The sequence below is a fragment of the Gavialis gangeticus genome, unplaced genomic scaffold, assembly GCF_001723915.1.
Source record: "Gavialis gangeticus isolate Ggan-Ray unplaced genomic scaffold, GavGan_comp1, whole genome shotgun sequence".
NCBI lineage: Eukaryota > Metazoa > Chordata > Crocodylia > Gavialidae > Gavialis > Gavialis gangeticus.
In genome coordinates, this window is record NW_017729022.1 from 153535950 (window position 1) to 153555370 (window position 19421).

The 19421-nt window shown below is 40.7% G+C and overlaps 1 protein-coding gene across 3 annotated transcripts in view; it reads left to right on the forward strand.

The window, feature by feature from the left end:
• The window catches only part of LRPPRC (leucine rich pentatricopeptide repeat containing), a 201053-nt gene that overhangs the window by 43810 nt on the left and 137822 nt on the right, over positions 1-19421 (forward strand). For all 3 annotated transcript variants that reach the window (XM_019516356.1, XM_019516358.1, XM_019516357.1), the window contains exons 12-15: positions 3433-3548; positions 4171-4264; positions 9054-9123; positions 17901-17928. In XM_019516356.1, coding sequence (XP_019371901.1) covers positions 3433-3548; positions 4171-4264; positions 9054-9123; positions 17901-17928 — 308 coding nt within the window. The remainder of the gene's footprint in view (positions 1-3432; positions 3549-4170; positions 4265-9053; positions 9124-17900; positions 17929-19421) is intronic.

Consider the following 19421-nt stretch of genomic DNA (forward strand, 5'->3'; position numbering starts at 1 on the left):
ACCATTTTTTTCTTCAGATAAATTAAATATTAAAGTGCTGGACTGAGATCAAATTTTTTAAATGGGCAGGAATAAAAGAGGGCATTTACAAACACAGATACATTTACAGTACTTTTGTGGAGCTGTGTTTAATAATTGAAAAGCTTGCTTTTGTTGGAAAAATGAAACATTTTCTTTTTTTATAAATGACTACGTTGTTTAGAGAAAATATAGTTTATTGACCTGAGAGCTGGTTAACACACACCACTAATTGTACACATAAGGTTACATTTTGTCTCAGATTCTTAGACTGTTTCTTTTAACCATTGTTTATATGTAATGGAGAAGCCTGGGTAGCTCTTAGAACAGGGGTGTCAGACTCATCCAGCACCACAGGTTGGATCAGGCCCAAAGACCTTCTCCCTTAGGATAGCTGAACTGGCAGTCATTCTAGCCTTACTGGGACCATCTGGCATAGATCCTGGAGTGACTGGGGCAGGCACTGTATGCAGCACTGTCCAGCCAGAGTGGCATCTGTGCTGCACGTGATCAGGGATCCTGGTATTTTCGGATTAAAGAAAAGTAACTATATATTATCCATATATTAGTGGTGTTTCATTTAAAACACAGAACAATGTGGATTTGGGGTTACTTTTTTTTTAACTGTAAATTGGGGATTTTTTTTAAATCGGAGAAAACCAGGATTCTTGGTGATCACTGCCCTGTCTGGACTGAACCACATGCAGTGCCACTTTGGGACATGTTGCACACAGTGCCTGCTCTAGCTGGTTTGGGATCTGGTGCTTATAGGTGCTGCATGGAGCATGAGTCCTGGACTGGCTGGAGCAGGTGCTGCGAGTGGTGCAGTACTGAAACTGCTCTAGTAAGGAACTGTGTGCAGGTGCTGGTCAGATGGTGCTGCATGCAGCATCTGTTCCAGCCACTCTGGGCCACTCCAGGATGTGACATGCATGCAGCACAAGTACCAGACCAGCTGGCACAGCCCCTGGAACAGCTGTTTGGGGGGGAGGAATGGGTCTGTGGGCCCAATCAAGTTCCCAAGTCAGTTCTGCACCACAGGCAAGCGACGTGCCCAGTTTAGTTCTGATCAGACTTAGGGGTACACTGGGGGCTGAATGGAGGGTCTCTGTGGGGGGCTGGATCCAGCTCTGAGGCCATGTGTGTAGTAACTTTGTCTTACAGCTTTATGAATGATGTCTAAGGGATTTCTAATAACAATCATAAAATGCAGAAATCCTAGTTGATACATTTTTTTAGTTTATAAGAAGTGATCTGAGATTAGTATCCTTTCATTTACTGATGTTTTAGTAATACTAATGTATTAAGGAAGAAGGCAGGGTAGATTTGCACTTTTTATGGACTAAATTAGAGATGTATAGCGTAAGCTTTTGTAAGCAGAGGGCTTACTTCCTCATGCTGTGAAGGGACTGCAGAGCAGAGCTGCTAAATAGAAAGCAGCGTTTAGAATACAACTGGTAGGGAAGGAGGAGGGAAAAAAGAGGAGACGCTGCTGAGAGGGGCAAGGTGGGTAAAAGAGAGAAAAACAAAGCTTTTAACCTACTGAGGCGCATTCAGTTTATAAAGCAAATCCAGGAATTGGACAAGAATCTGTAGTCTCTGTTCAGACCATACTTAACACAGTCCATCCTGTAGGTGACTTCTTGTTCCTCAGTTTCCTGTTCAGGTTCTTTTTTAAAGTTTGTTGTCTAAGAGCAAACACTCTGAGGTCAGCAATAGATTCTCCAGGGAGTCATTTCCTGATTTATTTCCTAGGAGGAGGGAACAACTGGACTTTCAAACATTTAAAACTATGGACTTCATTGGTCCTATCCTATGAAACTCCTCAAGAAAAAATAAAAGAAGCCCTTGTTTTCAAAATTGAAGAAGCCTGGGTAGCTAGAAAAGAGAGGTGTGTTTATCTTTTTATATAATTGAAAAAGTGGGTGTATAAGAGAGCTCATGAGAATTATTGTGTCAATGCTACTAGCATCAACCAAAAATAGGGCAGCAGGTGTTATGCAGTCTTCCATGCAGATTTCTTGATGGTTCATTTTAATTTTGATCTGCAACCGCTCTAGTGTTCTCTTGGCTCATTTGCGCTGAACTGTGGGATGATTTTTATAGCAAATGTTTATCAGGGACTTTGGAGTGCTGAATAAACACATTTTACACTCTAGTCGAAGAAAGAGGCTAGGGCACCTAGTTCAGTGTGGTACTTAGTTTCCTGTATAAACCAACTATCGCTTGTAATATTGACTAGACTTTGGGGGGAGTGAGGGTGGGAATGACTGTTTTACTATAACTGTATCTGGGTTCTTAATATATTTTCTGACAACCTGCAAACATAAAATAGAAATGCTGTCAGAATTTGAAAAGTATCAAGCAAGATTGACTGACTTTACCTAATTCTTTGTTCATAATTTTGCAGATTCTGGGCCAAAATTGGACAGAGTTTTGTTTAAGGCACACTTGAGCAGATGATGCGACTTTAATTTAGTGTGACTTGCCTGCATGTATTTTTAAGTGCTCAAAGGGAATTCACATTTGATTATTTGCACCATAGTGCACTGCATAAAATATTCATGGAAGTGTCACTTTTCCATAGGTGGCACTCCAGGGCAAAGACAGGGACTTTGGGAAACTTAACATTTTTAAAGTAACAAATATGAGAGGCAAGTTGAAAAAAGCATATGCTACTTGGAACTGGTGTCCTGCAGCAACTGACACATCATCTTTATACCAGCAAAAACTACAATACCTGTATAGTTTTTGACATGAATTCAGAGTTGGCTAACTAGGCCTAATGTGAAGAAACTGAAGTTGTTTTTCAGATTTCTGAGAAAAGAGTTGAAGCCACTAAAGCAGTGAAATGCCCTTTGAAAGATGAAGCAAGATAAAAATGTAAAATTAATTATTTTAATGTCAGTTTTTATTAATATTACTCCTGCTTATGTAGTGCCAACAGCATTGAATGAATTAGATGGTCAGTTTTAGTACTAGAAGATTTACTTTAAATAAAATTTTACTTTTTAGCATGTATTTAGCATAGGTGACCTTGACATATTTTGTCAAAAGACACTCTTTGATGAAAATTCTAGACACTGTAAGGTGCAAAAATTTCGGTCTGAGTGGAGGAAGCTTAGAAATTAGCCTAAGTATATGCCTACAAACTGGGTAAATTGTGCAAGATGTCTAAATGCTCAGTTTGTTTTCGTAACTGTTTTCTCTTGGGCAAATTTAGAAACCCTGCTATTGAAAGACTCTCACTTCCCAGTAACACTGAAGGCTGGGAAGCGTAGGAAGTTTTGCAACAAATTGGATTACTAGTCTTTGCTTTGATCCCATATACATTTGTTAATGCAGTTGAAAATTGTTTATTTAGTTAATTACAAACATTATCTTGGTATATGATCTGTATCTTTGCTTTTGTAGGTACTGTTGAACTCGTCAAAGTAATGCATGAGTTGGGAATTAAACCTACTCTGCATACCTATGCAAAATATATTTTGACAAATACTGATGTTCAGACTCTCCAGGCCGCGCTACAGGTGAGTTTAAATGACTAACTTTATGAGATCATGATTTTATGCCTCAATTATGCCGTTCCTCTGAATGCTGTACTGACTCCAGTTTTGTTCCTGTGTAGTACAGTCAAGCCTGTTTAAGTGTTTTTCTATGGTATCATTGGAAAATGGAGTTTATATTGCTCATTTGCCCACTTACCTCTTTACCACTTTTCATGGCTTCCCTCTCCCAAATGTTGGAACAGTGTGCGTTTTCATAAATGCATTTTTCCATTTCTAGAGACAGAAAATTTGTAAGCACAGTATTACTGGGTAGCTGAATCAGTAGCTTAGTCATAATTTTTTTTTTAATTCTGCCCAGAATGTAGGGTCGTAGAATTTTTTTTTCTCTCTCAACTTCTTTCCCCTGCTATATGTTTGAGCCCTGTCCAGAAGCTGTATATGTCCTGGTCACCTGACTTTGGCCAGCTACTTAAGAAGCCCCTCCGTGGTATTACGAGACCTGTTGAAATCCTGCTAAAAAGAATTATTACAATACGGGGCCCAAAAGAATTTTTAGTGCAATATGGAGTTAGGAGGGGAGGACTGTATTTTACAGTATTGTCATGTACTAAGGTATCTTGTGTGTAATTGTCTGTATCTGTAGGAAGCTGGCTATACACCTGATAACACCACGCTCTTGGCAGGAGAATTAAAAAATGAAGCACTATATGGAAAACTGGAAAATATTTTAGCATTATGTAAGTATCTATTGAACTTGGATGTCCTTGTAACAGGTATAGATATTTTGCATTTAGACTGAAGTGGTTTTTGTATGCCTTCAGACCTGCGTTTTAAAGACAGTTAGTTGTGGGGGCATTGTTGCAGATTTCTCTTTTGAAGCTGCCAGTTTCTTGCAATGTATTAATTTTTTTAAGCATTTTTTAAAATGTGAATCCCCATAGGCCCTAGTTTTGTATACATATGAATATGTATGTACAGCTTATCATGCTCCACTATCTGCAGCACCCACCTGGTGTGTGTGTGCGCGTGCGCGCGCGTGTGTGTGTGTGTGTGTGTGTAAGGGAAAACTGGTTATGCCCTGGGATTTGCAATGTCTTTGGGGCAGTGGCTGTTTCTTTGTTCTGTGTCTGTACAGCTTCTAACACAGAGGGGTCCTGGTCCATTATTAGGGCTCTTGTGTGCTTTAATATTTTATTATTATAGATACAAATGAATAAAAAGCTATAACATCAGTATGAATGTTTTTCATTAGTATTTGGGAATTACTTAGGGGTCTTCTTTCCGCAGTCAGTAGGAATTGCAGGTATACACCTGACAGGATAATCAGACACTGGACTAACAAAAGCAGTTTTTTTTTCTGAAGCAATAGCTTTTGTCAGAAGAGTTTGAATATTTAAAGGGTCTAATCTTGCAAAAGATAACATTTGCTTAACTTAACAAACTCTGTAGGTTTACTAAATTAGGCATGTGCTTGAGTTTTTTCAGGATCAGAATGCAAATACAGTTTGTTTAAAATTTTCACTGAAAAAAAAGACTCAAGTATATGTTATTTAAATGGGACACTGGTAGGTCAATTAGCCCTAGTGAATGACTTAGCAGGCAAATTTAAACAATCCCAAGATATTTAATTCAAGTAGAATGTTGAAAGTAATTTTCTATCTCAGAAATCATCCTTCTGCAGTTTGCCATCTGAAAAATGTACAACTGCATAAAGACTCAAAAGTCATATTGACTGGAAACTTTATAACATAAAGAAACATGAAGAGGAATTATTTTTCATTGTCTACAATTAAAAAGAAAACATGCATAAATAATGAAAAGTAAATCAAGGAGTAAAACAGTACTGATTATTTTTTTAATAATGTTTTTTATTTAATCAACATCCCTTTAAAACTAAAATATAATAATATATTTGTGGACTGAAATTTTGTAAATTCATATCTAATTAGAATGTTGCTAAGCTGATACTTCTCAAAAGTATAGGCTTTGTCATCTTTTTTAGAAATAATTGCTTCTAACATTCATTTTAATTTGTACCATCTTTTGTTTGTGCAACTTAATAATACTTGCCATGCAAAATGTACTTTAAATGTTTTTGAAAGAACAGCTATCAGGTTGGATCGGGAGTATCTCAGCTACACGGATTTTTTTGGTAATATGATTTTCTAAATTTTGTTTTTCTTACCTAAGGAAGCAAAATTAAGTGTCTTGTTTTTCTACTTTGGCTATAGTGATCACTTCTTTAAAATACCTATTAACATCAGACTTAGCATTGTCACTCATGAAGTCACTATAAGTAGAAGATTATTTAGCCAGAGACTTGCCCATGTAACGAGTTTTTCAGATTTTGCAGTACTGTTCCATTTGTCATATATGGGGTTTTGTAAATGACATGAATCACAAACCTTTCCTTTAAACTTCATTTCACAAGAGTAGTGTCCCTTTGAATTCAACACAGGGCTCTACTGCTATATAAATAGTATAACAAGCAGTATTGAATGCCAGTAAATCTCATTAGCGCCTAGAAAATAGTAAGGTGCATATATTAAATCACTGAATCTTTGGCTTTGCTGCTTTGTGCAGTATTACAAGGGAGGAGTAGTAGATATAATATGGAAAATTAGTTCAAGATTTTCTCATCAGTGCAGCTTGCGGAGGTGAAGGTTGGGTTTTAATGCTGGGTGCTATCGAGGTTTATTGATTCTGCTTCGCATCCCTTATGTTTAGATTTCTGTTACTGACAAGATGAAAACTATGAAGCATCAGCTGAGGAATCTAGACACACAAGGAAGAATACATGAGAGCTGCTTTTTTCCCTTTATCATGCCATTCCATTCCACTTCATTGTCAGCCTCTTGATTTTCTCAGACTTGTTTGTTGCTAAGGAAACCAGGTTGCCAGTTGTCAGCAGCAGCTGTTGAGCATACTGAGATATTTTATGCTTGTCTTTTTATGAGCAAAAAGTTTAATATACCACTAGAAAAACATTTTTATTGGATATTTCATAAAATCAACTTTAAAGGTGATCTTCCAACTAAATGTTTCAGCTTTTGGATTAAGTGCTGAACACTTGGAAAGAAGTAGGGGGTATAACAGTACTTGTGCCCCTTAATTTATAGGTCCTGAAAGAGCATTTCTCTTTTTTACTTTCTCATGTGCCATAGCTCTTGTTGAATATCACTAATGCATTTGACCTTTGCATGGGGTTAATTCCATTTTAATATTAATCCTAAATCCGTAAATACATACTTGAAAGGCAGCATATCAGATTAATATTTTAGAAAATGGAATCTCTTTCATACGGATACTAAATGTACTGCTGCTGTCCAGTGGTTTGCTAGTGTCTTGTTGGAGTAGGAGCATTCTGGAGGATAGACAGGAGGAACAGCAAAAGACCAAAAAAAAGGAGTTGTAAGGAAGAAGAAATTGCAGTTGTAAAGGAGCCCAAAAGAGACGCTTAATTCTACATACGTCTTTGAATTTTTACCCTTACAGTTAAAAGTAACACACAAGATCATTACAGTTAAAGGTTGTTAAGGTATCAAGATCTTTTTCTCTCTGTTTGTGTTTGTTTGGTTAGTTGAGCAGACAATTCCTTAGATACCAGATATTACTAATGTTACTGTTTCCTTTGCATAGCTATTTAGTCTTTTGTTCTGATGGGAGAAACTTACATGACAACAGTAGAGAAAAACATTTTTAAAGACAAAAATACATGATTGTAAAACCCCCAGAACTACTTGGCCTGCTGAAGGGCAGGTATAGGACTGGAAAGAACATAACTTTTTCTGAAAGATACCATTTTTCAAGTTCTTTCTCTTGAATTCTGTGTAAATCCCTCAATCTCAAATTTCATTTTGAGATTGAAGCAATTTTCCATCTTGTTGCATCTGCCATGCCAACTTCAAGAGCAGTGGCTTTCATACTTTATAAATTCACAGAACCCTTTCTTACCACTTCTTCTGCCACAGGACCGTTACTCCCCCATCTTGTGAGCTGACACAGATGGGTGACCCAGCCCAGCAATAGCAGTGTACCACCTCCTGGCCCACTACATCAGTTACCCCTGAACTCTTTGTAGAACCCCCGATGACCTATTGCAGAAACGCATGATTTCATGGAACCACGGGTTTGAAAACCACTGCTCCAGAGCCAGTTTCCTATTAGAGGTGCATCAGTACATCAGTCCATGTACTGATAAACATTTCAGTAAATGCTCTGTACCAATAAAAGGAATATTGACAGTATCAGCAGTCAGCTTTTTTAGGCTGATGTGGCTGATAATGTCGCTGATAAATGCATGCATGGGCAGCCGCAGACACAAGCAGCCAGCCCAGCAGCTTAGAGAGTAGTGTCTGGCTGGTAAGGTGACCGTCTGTTAGGGAGCCAGGGGGCACAAATCAAGGCCCCTGCAGTGACGGAAGGAGTGGGGCTGGGGCTGGGCGTGGGGCAGAACCACAAGTGGCTCATTGGGGGGGGGACATGGGGGGGCAGCTTCTGGGTAACCCCCCCAGCACCACCATCCAGCTTGAACGCTTTGGCACAGCCTCTCTCCCTCTCCCCACCCCCGCAGAAGAACCTGGTACCGGCCTCAGCCCACCCTTGCCCTGCACACAGAACTGGGGAGCACATGCCCCCCATGGTTCCCCAGGGGGTGTATGCAGTGGCAGGAGTCCCCTTCCCCTTGCGCCCTGGATGAGCCATTCACAGCTCCATCCAGCTCCCAGCCCCACTCCCTTCCTCACTGCAGGGGCCTTGATCTTCCCCTCCCACACCATCCCTTCCCACCCACAGACTTACCAGTTACACGCTGCTCTCAAGCTGCTGGGCTGCATATCTGCAATCGGATCTGTATCAGCCAATCTGGCTTGTTAATAATCTGCCATCAGTATCAGCCCAAGAAATCTTTATTGGTGTATCCCTATCTCCCATCTATTAGTTTGTGTGATCATTAATAAGTAGTTATCAGTAGTGGCAGCTGAGTTGAAATCTTAAGGATGGAAGATTATCTTTTGAAAAGGTGGGAATTCAAAACTAATTAAATGAAGTTTCTGGTATAATACTCAGACTAGGGAACTTCGTTGCTACATGGCATCCTTAAGGCCAGAAGCTTAGCATAATTAAAAAAACAGGTCAGGCATGTATGTGGATAATGAGACTACCTAGTATTGTAATGTATAAAGATCAAAACATTGGAAGATACTGAACTTTATGCTGCAGAATTTAGGCAAATCTGTTTGCACTGCAAATTGGGACACATTATCCCGTATCTGCTATATCTTCTTCAGGACTTGCATGTGCTGCCAGCTACTGTACTGTATTTAAGATTATATGCAGACCTTCTTTCTGTTTAAGCATGATGATACCTCTGTCCCTAATGATATTTGTTGGTTTTTAAAAAAAGATTGAAAGTTACTGAGTAAAGAGGAAATAAATCTTCCTTTGAGTCGTAATGTATGTGGACAGATAAGTTAAACTAGCTATTCCTAAAAATCACTGTTTAGAAGTATCTCGTTCACTTTTCAGTGTCTTCACCAAGTACTCCGCATATGAAGATCCCAGAGATTCAAGAGGTTCTCCGTGTTGCGTTTAATCAGTAAGTTTTTTTTTCTTCTTTCTCTCCCTGAACCCAGCTTTCTATAATCTTTCCCCTGTGTTTATAGAATCTGAAAAGTTAAGCTAAAAAACCCGCACCAAAAACCTTGATTTGTAGCAAAAACTATTCAAGGGACCAAAGAGAACTTCCAGAACCCTTCTACTTTGTCTAGAACAGTGGTTTTCAACCTGTGGTCCTCTATGTTTAAGGGCCCACGAAAGATGACTGCTATCAGTCAAAAGAATGTGAATACCTTCACTTACAGTTCAAAGGGCTCCACACCCTCCATTTGAAATATTTTAAGGGTCTGCAGTTGAAAAAGTTGAAAACCACTGGTCTAGGATGCCAGCACTTCCAAGTAAGAAACTGACCAGGATTGCATAACCTCCTGTTCCACCCCAAGTTCAGTGGGATTTGTGGTATAGTTTTGAAAGAGTATGAAATAGACTGGAGACCACAGATAGCTGTGTTCCTTGTCAGTTTTGCATTTCTGATGGTGCTCTTATAGAAAGTAGTGCTGTGTAAGACCAAAGGAGGTTTTACCTGTACCATTTACTTGCTTTGGAGAGGTAGGAGGAAAGAATGAGTTTTAAATTTCTCTGCAGAAAGGGAAGACTTTAATGTAATAGAAGAAAATGATTTATTTTCAAATTACAGAAAGTGAGTTACATATGTATTGTGTTTTGTGCTTTATTAGTATCTCTAGTTTATACAGGCATAGTTGTTAGTATCAGTCATGGTTGTTATAGTGGAAGTGAGGAGATTTCCTGTCCTCTATCCCAGGGGTAGGCAAAAAGTGGTCCGGGGGCCAGATGCGGCCTGCCAGACCATTCTATCTGGCCCACAGTGCCACTAAAAAATTTAGAAAATTAATATTCATTTGACCTGGGCTGTCTGTCATGCGGCCCTCGATGGCTTGCCAAAACTCAGTAAGCGGCCTCTCCCCGAAATAATTGCCCGCCTCTGCTCTATCTGGTTCTTCTTTAAACTTGCTGTGAGACTTCCCAAGTCACTTAATCTGTTTGCCTTATTCACCCACTCTAAGAATCATGATTTTTGCTTACCTTTACAAATAAACTTGTTCTGCAAGTCAGCAGCACCATGTGGACGCTAAGTGTTATTTGTAGAATTACATTCTCAACTTTGTTTCATCTTTTCAAGCAGCTAATTTTGTATAAAATATTATTGCTTCTTTGTTTTGTCATTCTTTTCCTGGTGTTAGAAATTACAATCTTGTGTTAGATCAAGTATTTGTAATTAAAATCTATTCTAACTGAAGAGGAAGATCAGCCTTGACTTTTGGTGACTGGGGTATGAGTCGAGGACAGGATCATACTGTAGGCTGTGGAAACATAGATGATTTTTAGTTGCATACCACTTGAGTTAAAGGATAAGGGGCAAGTGCCTTGTTGAAACAAGTTGGATGCCTCCACTCGGGAACTGTATATGTAGTTACTGCAGACTAAGTGCTGTTCTAAACTGGTTACACTGCCTCATTTCTGGGATTTGTGGTACGCTAATTGGAAGCAAGTGTAAAGAATATGCTTTTCATTGGCCATTCCAGGTACAGCATGGAGGCAGTATAGACGAACGTTATATGATTGTACCTACCTCAGAACGCTTGAAATCTAAGGTGATTCCCACCAACTCACACCTGCATGCCAGACACCACAAGAATCCATCACCAAATGTATACACTTGTATTTCCCAAGTGCAAGTTGACTTGTCATTTCCTTCCTTGTCTCTAATCCTGTATGTGATTTTTTGCTTCTTCACTTAAGATCCATCTGGGTCAAGAACTGCTTTGGGGGAAGTCAGTTGCAGTGGTAGCAAAATCCAGGAGAAGAGGGATGATTCCTGGCAAGCCTGCCTCCTGATCTTTTTGTTCCTTCCAAAGTTCATTGCATATGGTTTCTGGAAAATAACGACAAAATTATTTATTACCTCCCTGTGAATGTTATGTTCTTGACAGCTAGTTTATTTTACCACTTGATCTTAGTTCGTCCTTCTTTTTAAGTAATGGTTTCTAAATAGCTGACCACATATACTATTCATTTTTTAATTATATTTTCAAATGAAAAGTCCTTCTAACCATACTCTAAGAATAATCCCATAGAAAAATACAAGGCTTAAAGGAGGCTTTTGTAAAGTAAAGCACTAATGTTAAAAAAAAGATTTGAAAGCAATGACAAGAACAGCTACCTGAGCATACTTGAAAGCTTTCTTTGCCCTGAATACTCACTTAACTCTTGAACACTAGAATTCCAACTGATTGTAGGAAAGGTATTACATGTTACCTTAATTTGTGACTTTCACCCATGTGATCGTATTTACTAAGAGGGGACTGTAGCATCTTGTAGAGTGGGGAGATTCCTCATCTGAAAACTGCCTTTTAAGGGGCCCTGATTTCTGCTGCGTATCATGAAGAGTTGTGGCCATAAAGTTTTTACTAGTTGTTAGGGCTGTGAGCAGCTTTGGTCCCTGATTCGATTTTGGTGGAGATTCGGCCCAATTCAGTGGCTGAATGTCCAAATCCAAATCAAATCAGAGGACCCTTTAACCTCTCTGAATCAAATTGGAACGCTCCAAATTGATTGAGAGAGATTCGGAAAGATGCGGCGATTTGGACATAGACACAGCTTTAAATGTTTTTTCTTCATACCTCTAGATAGCAGGTGGCTCATGAACACTGCAATGCTGGGGCGCATGGAATGTCCCACAAGTGTGAGGAACTTCCAGCGCGCTCGGCAGCAGACTCAGAAGTGGACCAGAAGCACTTCTGGGTCTGCCGGGGAGCACGCTGGAGGGCCCCCCCCCCATCTCAGCGACTGGTGCCTCCTGGGTCTCGGGTGGGCACCTGAGGTCCCCCTGTGGCCGATCAAGCCAGGAGTGCCGGGGGGGGGGGGGCTAGCATGCTCCCCAGCAGACCCAGAAGTGGACCAAAAGTACTTCCAATCCACTTCTAGGTTCACTGCTGACATGTAGAGGGCCCCCCCCACACTCCTGTGGGACGCTCCATACACCCCAGCATCTCGGTGTTCACAAGCCATGCTAGTACCTCGAGGTATGTAGAAAAAACTTTTAAAGCTGTGTCTATGTCCGAATCACTGATTCTCTGAATTGACATCAAATCTTCAGGTTCGGATTTGGCCAAGTTGAATCGGGGACAGTGATCCGAATCAACTAATTAAATCCACTGTCCCTGATTTGGGCTGAATCCAAATCGAATAGGGCCTGCTTTGCACACCCCTACCAGTTGTTGATTTGTGGTGGGGGGAGAGGGGAGAGCACAGAATTATTCTGTGTAGCCAAAATCGTACCCTACCAGTAAACATATTGCTGTTCTTCTTGCATGGTTGATACCTTAACTTTTCTCACTGTGATGTAGCCTGGACTGATAGCTCAGTTTTTTGCAGTCATCTGTTAAGGTTATAAATGAATATGCTGTTCCTCTTCTTAAGACCCTCAGAGGTCACACTGCCCCTGGTGGTTGGAGACCTAATGCAGTCTCTTTAGATTGTTTCAGAAATTCTCTGAAGCTTGAAGTCAGGGTATAAGGAAAAGCGAAAAGAACTTCATTGTATGTTGCCTACTCCACAATAACTGCCTGTGTACAGAGTATGTAATAAATGGTAGCTGAACTAGGATAACTGAGGAAATGCCATGCTTGGTCAGACCATAGGTCCATCTGGCACAGTGTCCTCTCTTAAAGCTGCAGAGGGCAGATGTGAAAGAGAAGAGTATTTAAACACTGTATGTCCAGATTGATATATCCTCTGCCTTTCTCTGTCTACAGCTTTCAGATTCCAGAGGCGAAGGAGGCCTTAATATGAAGTTGCACACCTGACTATCATGTTTAATAGCAACTGATGGACCTGTCCTCCATAAATTTTCCAAGTCCCTTAGCCCTCAGGTCTTCCACTTATCATGGGATAAAGGTGTGCAGATGGGCAGTCGCCCTGGAGCAGTTGGCACCTTATTCTTTTTTTATCATGCTGTATATTGTATGTGCTTTCCTTAAGAAGCGTGGTCATGTTCAGGTCCACTTTAGTTAGTGCATGCAAGCTGAACAAGGCCTAATGTTGTGTTTTTCAAATTTCAGTCAGTTATGCTCTGGGTCAGAGGTGTAGCTTGGAAAACATGCTCCCAAAGCAACTGTTTCTCACTCCATCCCCTTCCTGCTCCTGGCTTCCTTCTTGCTTGCAGACCCAGGAACAGCAGCAAGTAGAGAGCAGGGCAGTCTTGTGGTGCATTCTGGGAATAATGCTGTATTTACTAAACAAGAAGATAAATTGTTCCCACTTTTTCCTACCATTTAACATGGGGGGGAACCCCTTGCCTTAAAATTGAATACGATGCACCCAAGGGGCAGGCAGCTGCTGCAGCTCCAGGCCAAACACAAGGTTGGAGCCAAAGCTGCATCTGCTGTCTGCTTCCCCCCTCCACCTGCTGTCTCTACAAACCCTGCCTCTCCTCCCTCACAACCCTCAGTCCCTTCCCGTCTCCACACTGCTTCTCCTCTCACCCTCTGCTGCACTCCTTACCTTAGCTCTGTGTCTCCAGGCTCCATCCCTGCTGCATCCTGGGGTATGGGGCCAGGGTGGACCAGCAGTGCCAGCTTGTGCTGCTGCTACAGGCCCCAGGCTGCAGCAGGGATGGAGCCTGCTGGCACAGAGCAAAGGTAAGAGGGTGGGGTGGAGGGGCAGGTGGTGGGGGAGAGACAAGAAAAAGCAGGGGTGGGGACCTGTGGCTGTGAGTGGGGCTGAAGTGGCATGGAGGGTGGGAATAGGGGAAGGGTGAATTGGGGCAACCTGAGGCTGCGGGGGTTGTGGGGGGACAAGCACAGTGGAGGGTAAGTGGGGAGGGAGCAGGGAGCAAGCTACCTGCCTCTTTCACTGCCTGCCTTCTACCATCTGCCCCCAAGCTGCCTCCCCCACTGCCTGTTCTCCACTGCCTGCCTCATTACTGCCCCCCTCATCACCTCTCTTCCCTCCCCCCCACCTGCAGTAGTGTGGGGGGATGAATTTAAGATGATCCTCCAATAATTAGATTCCATACATGGAACATTATAATAAAGCTATGTTTTCCATGTGTAGAATCTAATTGGGGGTCATCTCAACCTTCAGGATTCTCTTGTATTTGGGTAAATATGGTAGTTCTCTAGACTGGCAACGGAGTTTGCTGCTGCTGAGGGGAAACCTTTACTCTTCTCTTTCACCCCCCCCCAGCCTGTGTCCTGGCAAAAATTGCTGAATAATGGTAAAAACATGGACCAGTTCTCCCCACAGCAGCACCAAACTTCACTGCTGCTCTTCAAAACTGAACTTCTGAGAACACCTTGCACTCCATGACCTATTTCCTGCATCAGAAACGTGCATCATAGAGGCAGGCAGCAGTGAAACAAGCAGTAACCTAAACATGAGAAGCGCCCTCTCTTCCTTCTCTCTCCCCTGCCTCTGCCATTATGGCATCCCTCATGTTAGGCAGTGCCTGGGGCACATGTCCTGCTCATCCACCCCAGGTTATGCAACTGGTCTAGGAGAGGGTTGTCAAACTCATCTGGCCCTGTGGGCCAGATCAGTGGTGCTGGACTGCTCCATGGGTTGCATTGGGTCCATAAATGCCCTTTCTCCCCCATGACATCCCTTCCCTCTGCCTCTGCCTTCTCTTCCTGCCTGTCTGTTGGCCCCGGGTACATGCAGACTGGCTAGGAAGGGTTCTGTGTGTCACACAATTCCCAGAAGCAGGTGCTTTGTGGATCTTGGAGCAGGTACTGCTTGTCCCCCAGGCATTGCATATGGGGCTGGTCCAGCAGCATGCAGGTCAGCTGAGACCCAGGAGCAACCCCTGGGACCAGACAATGGGGATCCATGGACTGGATCTAGCTCACAGGCCAGATCTTTGGCGCCCCTGGGGTCTAATATAAAACTCCAAAAGCTATGCTAAGCTACAAGCTGATGGTCTGCCTCTCTGCAGAAGTTATTTTAGATCTAGCTAAAATGTATTAGATATTTCTGAGAGAGCCACATCTCTTTTTCCTGGTCAGAATCTTAAGCCATTAAGGTTTCATTAGTTTCTTACAGATTTTTTTTCAAAGTTAGAAGTGTAGAGTCTCTCAAATGGTGAATGCAGTAAAAGCATGGGGATGCATTAGCAGTCTTATTACTGTTATTTTTAATAGTTGGCCCCAGTAACACCCAATTTAGATGTGCAAACTGATTGATTTTCATTTTAAAAGCTGTGTACGTCTTATGAACAAGGATTGAGATGTTCCAATCGAAGCAAGGCTTAAGTAAGGAAAGAAAACAATGATGGTACTTTCTGCACTCCACTCATGTGGAACACCAGCATGAAACTCCATTCATGCAGGAGATTGTACAGATAATCAGCATGTGACCTAGGTGGTCTGCTGGGTTTTTCCAGTTCTGGTCAGTGAAGTTTAGGATACCAGTATAGGTGAGGCTAGATTAAGGCAGAAGCACAGTATATGTATAGTTTGGATCTTTTTGGTTCCCAGAGTAATATGAAAATGGCAGAGTCTGTGCTAATGTGTGGGGGGATGGGGACATGTAACAAAATAATTAAAAAAAACAAGAGCCATACAAGCCTTTCAAAGAAAAGCTTGAAAATGCAATGCAAACATTTGACAGTTTCCAGACAACCTCTATCACAGTGGTTCTTAACCTTGTAGACATGAGGTACTCCTTGGAAAATGTCAAATCTTACAAGTTTTCACTTGTCCTTGACTACAGAAAAAATATAAACCATTTTTTTCTGTTGTAAACAACTCAGGAAGACCACAGCAAGTCAGAAGTTTGAGTTTATCTAGTGAATTATGTTTGCCCACCTAACATTGCTTGGCACCTCATAGCACTCTTGAAAGGTTTTCAGGGCACCTCAGGGTGTTGTGGCACCCTGTTTGAGAAGTATTGTTCTATCAGAATGAAGGATAACAGCAACTGGAGCCAGGCAGGAAATGACACCACCAGAGCAGTCTCCTGCTTTGATTGAGCTTATTTGGTCAGGTTTAAGAGAATGAGTGCTCCATATCATTTTTACTCTCTTTAGTGGGGTTCACGTTAGCCCCCTTTTGACCTTTTTGACTCCAAAGTGAAAATGTGAGGGAGATGGTATCTTCTGGACACCATCAACTTGTGGAAGAAAAATCAGATTTACATAATCTGGTCATCATTTTCTTTAAACGCTTTGATCAACAGTTAAATAGATAGCAGTTTGGTGTTACTGTACGTCTGAACTAACAACTCGCTCACTGAAACAAATGGGGAATTCGCTCCTTGCAGATATGGTTTCCGAATGTCTGTTGGACGACATGGTCATCTTAAATCTCTAGCTATTTGTAATGTCTGGCAACTTCCGAGAAATTCCAGGTGGCCAGCCTGCTGTTCCTATAGTGCTTTTGATACCTAAACCCTACAAAATACTTTAAAAGTAACCACCAGCTTTGAACCTTCGCACAAGATAGATTACAGGGCTAGAATCTTCATACAAAGAAACATGTGTATATAAGTATCAGTTGAAGGAAATGAATGATTCAGCTTTTCAAGAATCATTTTGTTGTGGATCTTTTCTGTACCATTACTATGGAATAGTCAGATTCTCCGGGAATATAAGTCTGATGCCAGCACCATGAGTTGATGTACTGTATCGATCATCTGAGGCAGACAGCTTATTCTGGAATGCTCAGTGATAGCCTTTTGTTGTTTTTTTTTCTGTGAACTCATTTTCAAATTAGGCTGGAATCACAAAAAGGTTTAATGAAGCAAAGGTTTGAACATCGTGAGAAAACCCTGAGCATTTAAAAATGCTCCATAATGGCTTCCATGTTTGCCATTTGGGGTGAAAGCTTTATTTCTTTTCTCTTCACAAAGAGTTAAAAACAGTAAAATACAAGCTACGGTTTTTTTGCTCTTTGAGTTCATCCAAATTTATTATTTTTATGGTGTTTGAAGAGTTTCAGCTTCCGGGTGAGGTTTTGATGTTCTATAAAATGTGGGGCTCTAGGATTTGCCGTACCATGTTGAACCTTTTATCTGCAGTCTAGTATCCTATTTCCAGTTGTGGCCATGACCTGAGGCTGCACAGAAAAATGAAAAATAGCTATCCTGCAATTATGCAGTGCTCTTTGTAGGAAGAGGATCCAACTCTCTTCTAACCTTTTGCATAATAAACTTTATATCCTCAGTATGATATTTATTTAATTATGTGTAGAATTACAAATGCTGTTATTGGCCACAAAATTATCCAGTCTTTTTAAAATCCAGAAATGCTATTTGAGACGCTCACCTTCTGAGATAACAAATTCCACTTGCTGATTGTTTGTTTTGTGAAATGCTGCCTCTTAGTTTGCCTGAGATGCTTGTGTGAAATACTGAATAGAATAAAATGTAGAAAAAAAATCAGTACAGCTGTCCACCGATAAAAGGATAAACTTGCCCTAGTCTTAATGATAGCTGTATGTATGGCATGCCCTTTTTTTATAACATTACAAATAAATGAATCCTGACATTGGAAACAAAGATATTTGTGAAAAGTTTAAGCTTTATTACATGAAAACTTAATCTCTGCATAATTAAATTTTAAGCATTAATATTTGAGGAATGTTCCTGCTCAAGATAAATATTTACTGTGCACAGGCTGTGCTCTCTTCAATAGAAATTCCTTCTGCTTTAAAAAAAAAAATTCTTTTGCTGATGATTTTATTTTATTTTATTTATTTATTTATTTATTTATTTATTATCCTCTGCTGCCCTCTTCAGGTCCACTGATGCAGATCTTTGGAGCAAGGTAAGCAAAGACAGTAAAGCTGAAATTATAAGTAGAGCTATTGGAATTGTGTTCAGATCCCGATTCGTCAAACACTTCATGTTTAATGTACTGCTGTACTGTTAATTTGAAATTAGAGCCTGATAATAGCAGCCCTGACAGTTTACTGTTTTGTATTTTTGTCAGCTGGAGTGCTTAAGTAAGTGTATTAGTTATAAACTGAGAATGTTGCTACAGTATTTGGTTTAAATATGATGCTCTTAAGATTCTGAATATAACGGTTCTGTATTGCCTAAACAGAATTTAATTTGTTTAGATTGATGGGCCACTGCCTGTGAGTTGTATAAACAAATGCTAGTAACATTGAAAATCTGACTTAAACACCAAAAACAAGACAATGCCAGATTAAAGCAGTCACCCGATGGAAGTCACAGATGGAAATTACTGTGATCATCTTGTCCTCCCTAGTGTGGTCCACATTACAGATCACCCACAATATAGCACAACTGGTAATATCTGTAGGGTCCAGGAATACAGGAGGCATTGGCAGATGGGGGCTATGACGTGTTAATAGAACTGCATGAGAAAAGTTAAGAGTGTAGCACCTTGCTTTCAGAAGCATTTTTACTTAAGCTCCTTCTTAAAGCTGCTAGTCTACATCAGTTACGCTGTGCCATGCTGAAGTATCACATGGATCACATCACATTTCAAGATTAAACTCTACAGTGTGGGGTCTGTGTTTGAGTTTAAGTAGTCTAGCTTAAATGTGATTGAAGCAAAAAGACGTGGTTTTTGCACTTTGCCATATCTTCTGATGTGGAAGGAGGCATATGTGCTTTCCCTTCCCCTCCACCCCACAAAAGGAAGTGTTTGGTGGGAGTACTATATTTCCTCCCCTGCCTAGCCCCCAACCTTTTTTCTGTTTGAAAATATGTTCCTCCTATTTCTGGAACAGCCTGGCAAAGACCTTTGGAGGACCTAAATAGTGATATACACCTGAGACGTGAACAAATTGTATTTGTTTGATTATAAACAGATTTTAAAAAATCTTAAGGTATCCTTAGAAGAAGTTTCCTTATTCCTCAGAAAAGTCAGTAGCACTGAAGTCGCCTAGAATTATAATTAATAATATAGAATGAACGTCAAAGCACCTACATTTACAATATATTTGTTTTAAAAATATTACTTCCTTTTTATTTCTTTCTATAATTGTGTGGGATTTGTTATTGTATGGGGTCTTGTAGTTCCTGGTACCTGTGAAAAGAAAGGGGAACGGGGGAAACTGTCCAGCATGTGTTCTTGGTGAAACTTGGTATCCTGTAGTACGACAGGTGTCTGACTGCTTTTTCCTTGCTACTAGCAAATGTAAATGAGTGTTTCCCTTGTCCCCTGCCCCCTCCCTTATTTAGAATAGAGCTTTGCTGTCTCAGCTTTTAGATAACAATGTAAATACATTTCTCACCAGTCTTGTTCAGTTTGGGTTTTAGGGAAATGGTAAAAGTAGTCAAAACTAG